At 46.4% G+C, this 7,225-nt stretch overlaps 1 protein-coding gene across 1 annotated transcript; it reads left to right on the top strand.

The window, feature by feature from the left end:
* On the top strand, positions 1–860 carry LOC100730566 (sperm-egg fusion protein LLCFC1-like). Its single transcript, XM_003475318.2, has 2 exons — positions 1–142; positions 680–860. Exons 1-2 carry the CDS (start codon positions 1–3, stop codon positions 856–858), a joined length of 321 nt encoding a protein of 106 aa, XP_003475366.1. The 3' UTR covers positions 859–860.
* The last annotated feature ends 6,365 nt before the right edge of the window (positions 861–7,225 follow it).

Below are 7,225 nucleotides of genomic sequence, written 5' to 3'. Positions count from 1 at the left end.
ATGACTTCCCTGGGCTCCCAGCCCCACAGGGCAGCATTCCTGGCTGCCATCCTGCTGCTGCTGAAGGTGGAGGTGGTAAACACTGAGCAGGGAAGCCCAGGCCCAGGGGAGAAGAGCCTAGAAGGGAAGATGCCCCCTGCAGGTAGGTGAGGAGGTGGAGGCCAGTCTGGAAGAAAGGGCTCACCAATCTGAGGTCAGGCTCTAGGCAGCTGATCTGGGGAGGGTGGCTCTCAGGTGGGTCTGGGCTATGGCAGACCATGCCAGGTCCCTGTTATCATGGAGTGACATGAGGGCGTCATGTGAATAGATCTGGAGCAGGAGTTCCTCACCAGGGAACAGCACAGGCCAGCTGCAGGTGCATGCAGCTCCTGTGTGCATGAGCATGCGTGTTTGCTCAGGAAGAGGGCTGTGGTTTTCGTCACACTGGAAGGTGGGGTTACATTCTGGAGGAGGCAGCATTACACTGTGTGTGTGTGTGTGTGTGTGTGTGTGTGTGTGTGTGTGTGTGTGTATGTGTGTGTGTGTAGGGTGTTTGAGTCAGGCTGTGCTTGAACCCAGGTCAGAAGAGATCTCTGGATAGAGCACTACCTCTTTGTTTCTTCCCCAATCTGGTTCAGGGTCGACGTAGGCACAGATCAGGGTCAGGCCCTCCCTTCCCTGCCCTTGTATCCTGTTCTAGAGCAGGGCCAAGAGTTGTATGAAGAGCACTTCATGGCCTCCTCCGTGGGTGAGCAGTGGCAGGAGGTGGATATGGCCCAGCAAGAGGATGACATCACCTCAGAGACAGCAGGTGTCCAAGACCACCTTTTTGATCTCACTTTCTGCTCTAACCTGGCCAGCATCATGCTTTTTTTATGAGAGACATTGAGGCTGGAGCTTTGGCCTGGCTCCTGGAAGAGGAAGACGTGGATATTTACCTTTGCTTCTTGATCACCTGCTGACCTCCTGTCTGCCCTGAGCTCCAGCCTACGGTTCCCCTAAAGGATGCCCACTCTGCTCCTGCACATCCTGCTCCCTGTCTTTGTTAGTGGCACCTGTCCTTAGGGTGCAGCCTCAGTGTGCCCTTCTGCCTGATGCCACCACAGGCCATAGCTTTGTGTTTCAGGGCCAGCGAGTTCAGACCCATGCCCTTCTCCCTCTGTAACTCCCCTGTTTTGTTCAGTATAGCAGATTAGAGGGAGGAGCACCGACAATAAAACAATTGGGAGCACCTTTCTGGGACTTAACCAAGCCCTTGGGTCTCTAAGTGAGCTGTTTAATTGCACAGCCTTTGACCCTCTGCTTGACCTTCAGACCCACCAACTCATCAGCCACTGATTCTCTCCCATTCTAAGGTCCAGGGAGCCCTTCTTGGCATTTCTCTCTCTCACTTTTCCTGACTCCTAGGAATAAAATGCAGCATGTGAGTCATTAAGGGATGAGAGAAGCCAAGGGTCAAGTGTTTTTGTTTTGTTTTCAGTAAAGAAAGGGATGAAAAGAAGGAAGCTATTGAGTGTCTGTGTTGAAGTCTTTTACCTTCCAATTACAGAGATGGCAGCCGCTGGAGGGCTTCATAAGGGCATCCCAAGAACAGTGGAGATGTCTGGCAAAGAAATGGTGTTGCTTTTGGGGGGTGGTCAGTGGCCTGGATGGCTTCTGTTGGTGGAGTATGAGGATCCTGAGAGTTCTGGTTGATTGGGTTTTCTACACATCATTTGAGGAAAGAAAAATAGTCCAAGGAAGGGTAATGGGCAAATTGGAGCCAATAGGTCATTAAGACAAGGTGTGTGTGGGTGCAGAGGACCGCTGTGCTAGTAGATGAAGAGGGGAGCAGGAATAGAATGCTCACGGGTTATATGGAGTATTTCCCACTTGTAAGTCATTTAGTGCAGCACCAGGCATGTGGGGCAGGGCCTGGGCTGCAGAATAAGAGGGATTGCGAGAGAAGTGAGTCTGACGCAGGGTACTTCTAACGTGTCTGTGTGTTGAGGAATTCAGCATTGCTGCTGCACAGGGAGCAGGGCTACAGAAATGGGTTATGTCAAGATCTGTGAGGGGGAAAGGAGTGTGTGGTAAGACTTTACTGTCTCATTTTAAGGGATCTCAGTTTCTAGAACATGAGAGAAGAAAAAATTTAGGCTCACTTCGTGGAAGAAACTGGAAGTAGTTCTTTCTTGTTTTTTCTTTTTTGGGGGAAGGTTTTGAATCTTGTCGAAGAATTTGCAATAACCTGCAGGATGATTCTGAGGGAGAGGACAATAGCCACTGTCTGTGGCAGTGACTGAGTGATCGAGTGGGATCCAGGAGGAAAGTTCTCGAAGTTTTAGTCATGTGGTTCTCCTCTGAGAAGAAGCAAGTTGTGGAAGGAGCAGGCAGCTGCCTACCTGGGCATAGCTTCAGAGGAAGAGCCAATGGGGGTTGAGGTTGGGCAGCGTGGTCTCCGCAGGGTACTGTGATAGCCCCTCGTTATATGCCTGCATAGAATATGAGCTACCTTTAGGTTTCATGGTCATGGTCACTTGGAAGTCTAAATGTCCTCTGTGTGGCCACTCAGACAACTTCATAGCCTTTGTCACCAGTTCTGCACTGACATACAGCCTAGTCCAGAGGAAGGGGCACTTGTTAGAAGATCTAAAGCTGTCCTAGAAAGTGGGGGATCTATGCCATAAGAGAGGGAAACTTCACAAGGCCATCTGTTCAATTGGAATGTGAAAGGAGAAAGTTATGCAACTGTGCTTGCATGAGCAACTGTGGGAGGGACACTTAAGGACAAGGCCTCTTGATTGCTGATAACAGACATGGCCTTGGTGGACCTGCAATGCACTGGCCCAGCCTTCCTACCACCTCCCGCAGTGTCGATGTTATTGTCCAGGAACGTGTGGGAACCTCTGTAGAAAATTCTGCTCTGTAACGACAGGACAGGTTATCAGTGTTCCAGACACAAGAGTGCCCCCTGTAGGGCACACATGTCTCATGCTGCAAAGGATTTGGCATTACAAAGGTGCCATGACCCCGAAAGCTGCCTGGCTGAAGAAGCTGTCCAAGAACTGGGAGATCTTAGAAAGACTATAGGAAAGGCTGTTTCCTAGTGAGCCATCTACTCTAGGGCCCAGAGATCTGTGGAGTGAAAGGCAGTGTCAGGCACATGGAAGAAATTACCGACTGGCTCCACAGAAGGTTGACTAGAAAGATAGTCCCTGGCATGGCAAGGTATCAGTCTGATGAGTCTTTATACATGGGGGGCACATGAAAATTGCTTGGAAAGCAAAGAGAGAGAGGAGCCATCATTCCCTTTCCTAGTCTCAGAGCTATTATCCTCATGCGTTTTTTCCTAAGGCATCCCAGCAAGTTGGAATACCCCCAGTTTCACAGACTGAGTGTGTGGCTCCTGCCTTTTCACCCTTCTACCACCTTGGGTCTATCATTTCTTGGTGGAACTAAATGAATGACAGTATCAGAGGACGGGGCCTGGCTTGAGATTGCCTGATTTCAAATCTTGAGTATGCTATTTTGTGTTGCTGGCAGTGAGTAAGTCATTTAACCCCTCTGTGTCTCGGTTGCATCTCCTATAGAATTAAAGTGATGCTAATCAGAATCAAGTGAAAGAATTTCTGCCAAATGCTTTCGAAAATTTCCAGCATGAGGGAGGCAGTGAACATTCAGGATTATTGATTTGGCTTCCTCAAGGTTAGTCATGCTATCATCATGTCATATCGGGTGTTAGATAAAGAGGGAGGCAACTTAGGGGTCATGGAATGGAATTTTCTTGTTTTATGGTTGAAGAAACATAAGAGCAAGACAGCCAGGTGACGTGTCCAAATTAGTGCCTGTTGTGGATACTTTGTGTTTCATAGCTGAACTGTGCCCTGCTGAGGAAGAAGGAGACTTTGAGATTTTCTATTTAGGTGGTCTGTTTTTATCTTTCCCGATTCCCATCCGTGTGCATTCCAAGTAGGGCAGGGTGAGTAGAGGGAGAAAGGTAGAAGGGAATAGGTGCATCGCAGCTCTCACATACGGCATGTTGAGTGCTTGGGCCTCTGTGACATACACGGTGGTCAGAGTGGGATTCCAGAAGGATCCTATGTTCTCTCTTCATTTCCATTTAGGGTGAATTTGCCTTAGAGACCAAGCTAGAATTAGTGACACTTGTCTGGGATCTTTCCCTACTCCTTTTCAGGGCTATTTTGTCTAGACCTTCACCCCAGTGGAGACTTCCTTACTGGAGCTCTTGTCTTATCTTCCTTTTTTATCCCCTTTGTTGATACACACCGCTGCACAGCAGAAGGAACTTGTGTCTCAGCCTTCTAGGACTAGTCTTGGGAGACTGGCTCAGAGAATTGCTCATGCTTACAGTCTGTTGCCTTGGAATCAAGGCCCAGGAAACCACTCCCTCAGGAGAAATCCATAGATTTTGGGAAGGGGTGAAGAAGAAGCCAAACGTGTCACTTGGCTGTTCAGATACCACCCTAGTTGCGGGTGCTATGTGCAGACCCCTACAGGTAACTCTAACCTTCTGTTCTTTGGTTAAAAGGGAAATTGAAGACAGTCATTTCATTTCTGCAACATCAAGTATGCCCCTTCAAGTATGTGCACCATTTTGTAGGACTTTACCTTTCAGAAAAAAAAAAATCCTCAGGAAAAGGAGGCTTCAGATGCCATATTGTTTACTAGGAAAAGAAGATCTAAAGAATACTAAGTGTATAATTCAGAGAGCTTGGGAAACTTCTAGTCAAATAAAATTGCTAGGGAAGAAAATAAGGTGAGAAGGTGGAAGTCTTCAACTTTAGAAGTACAGAGCTGTTTGACAGCAGTTCAGGAGAGTGTTTTTCTAACAGCGGAACTTAAAGAGAGATAGTAGTGGAACATTCTGTGGTGGACTAGATGGCCTTGAAGAGTTGATCAAGGGCTAAGCTCAGCTATGACAAAGGATGGATGAAGAAACAAAACCAAAGAGCTGGAAAATGATGTAAACAGCTGGCCTGGGGAAAGAGGGCTGAGATGAAACTTAATAAAAAACAGCTAACATGCTACATTGGCCACATTCATCCTAGTCACTTTGTGACCAGAATCCAAGAAAGAATTAAGTTCATGAACCGAGGTGCACTGTAATACGAAGCTATGAAACTTTATTCCTGTAACTTTTTCACATTGCAAAGATCAGCTTGCCACTGCTACTGTTATGGGGAGACTGGTCTTTAGAGTGGGGCTATGGAGCATCCCATTAGAGGAAACAGAAAGATGAGCCCATGTGGCAGTAGGTGAAGAAGAAAGTCTTGATCCAGCTTGTTGAGGTGTTCATCATTTTGGAAACTGTTCCAGACCTGACTGCCCATTTTGAATGCTTTATTCTTCACACCGTATGTTCTGCTCATATCTGTTCTTGCAAAGAACGCTCAGACTCTGGTGTGCTAGATGGAGCTGTGTAACATGTGTAATTAGGATCTGGGGGCAATGACTGTGTCAAGCTCAGCTGGTGGCATTCAGCATCCTTCTTGCTCCAGAGAGGCTTGGCTCCAGGAATGCCTCTCACTAGGCTAATATGCCTGGGATAACAGCAACCTACATAAGCAGGGCCGCACTTGATCTGGAATCTGTGGATCTGCCTGCTCTTTTACTTATCCTTGTTATTTCTCCCTGATTCCCTTTGCCAGCACCTGATCACTTCTCCAACATCCTTCTTGGAAGGACCTGGCTACTCAAAAGACAGACACTTCTCAGAAGACTACCGCAGCCATCTCTTATGATGTGGAGTGACAGACTACTGCAAATTGACTGGAAATGCAGAAAAAGAAATAGGAATGGGGAAGGAAAAAAATCTTCACAATACAGTATAAGGGATGGAAGAAATACTTCAAATGCATGAAAATGAAGTTCAATTGATGAATTTTAGGGCAATGAAAAGAGATTACATATATTACTACTAAACAATAATACTATTTAGGAAATGATAACAATTAGGGAAAATTCCAAGAGTCCAGAAAGAAGCAAAAATTTGGCCAGCCTTCAATAGGACTAGTAGAATTTATAGATGGCAGGAATGTCAGGAATTGTTAAATTCTAGAATGAATCCTTAAAGATAGGATTTTGGAACACTTGGAAAAGCATATGTAATTATTAAGGGCCAGAGTGGGATCAGTGAGAACAAAAAATGCCAAAATAATAATAAAAAATCTTCTCTAATTGAAATGCTCATCAATCTGGCGTATAGGACAGAACAGGAGCAACACGCTCAAATTACAGTGACGCAGGAACATAACTGAGCACAGCGTCCAACACCAGAAGCCCAGAGCCCATCAAAACCACAGCCAACTGCAGAGCTCACCCAGCTGAACTGAGCTTTGCCACACCACAGAAAATCACCACGCACTGTCGCTGGAGGAGGCTGGGTAGTGCTGGAGAACTCCCCACGCAGGCACACAGACACATTCACAGGCTAGAAAATCTAGTTTTGGCAAACCAAAGATGGTCTCATAATTTAGTCTTTTGGAAAAAGGACAGTGTAAACTGGAGTGTCTTCTGAAAAATGTGATCTGAGGTCTGAGTTGTTGACCACTGCACGGAATCAAAATTTTTAGCGAAAGCCAAAAGCCTAGTGTTGCCTTTTATCGCATTCTCACACAAGTCAGGAAACCCCACTGCTAATCTTAAAATATGTTCTTTAAAAACATAAAACAGATGACTCCTTATGCACATCCAAATTTCCTACAGTGAAAAGCAGAAGTCCTTATGGCAAGCCAGTTGACACTGAGGAATTCTCCCTTTCTCGCTTAGTCTGCCCGCCCTGTTGTGTAGTTCACGCTGTCCAGCAGCCCTGCCCAGTTGGTAGTTTTTGAGCACTCAGGGCACCCAGGAGCAGCACTGCTGGGCACTGCCTTGCATGAAAGTTTTGTCATCTTTTCCCAGTCGGAGCTACCATGAGAGATTCCCATATGACACCACATTTTAATCAGTCTGCCCCGTGGGCGGTCCCATCGAGATGAAATATCTTCCTTTACCTGAGAACCCTTCTATCTTTCTAAACATCCCTGAAATTTTACCTGCTACAGAGAGATCCCTGCCTGCTTGTCCTCTCTTGGAGATGCCAAGAGCAGATGCTGTCTAAACCAGAGTTTGCCAGGAACACAGCTGTGCCTTTTGCACTACATGGACCACGTCCACTAGCTGTAACATAAATCATATAAAAAAGTTAAAAAACATTTCCTATCTTGCCTATTGTTGAAAAGTAAGCTAACCCATCACTTTTTAG

Source organism: Cavia porcellus, unplaced genomic scaffold (genome assembly GCF_034190915.1).
Source record: "Cavia porcellus strain 051 isolate PalLab524CR breed Dunkin Hartley unplaced genomic scaffold, mCavPor4.1 scaffold_6, whole genome shotgun sequence".
In the NCBI taxonomy this organism is placed as follows: Eukaryota; Metazoa; Chordata; class Mammalia; order Rodentia; family Caviidae; genus Cavia; species Cavia porcellus.
Note: the sequence above shows the minus strand (reverse complement) of the source record. Positions and strands in the feature narration are given on the sequence as shown.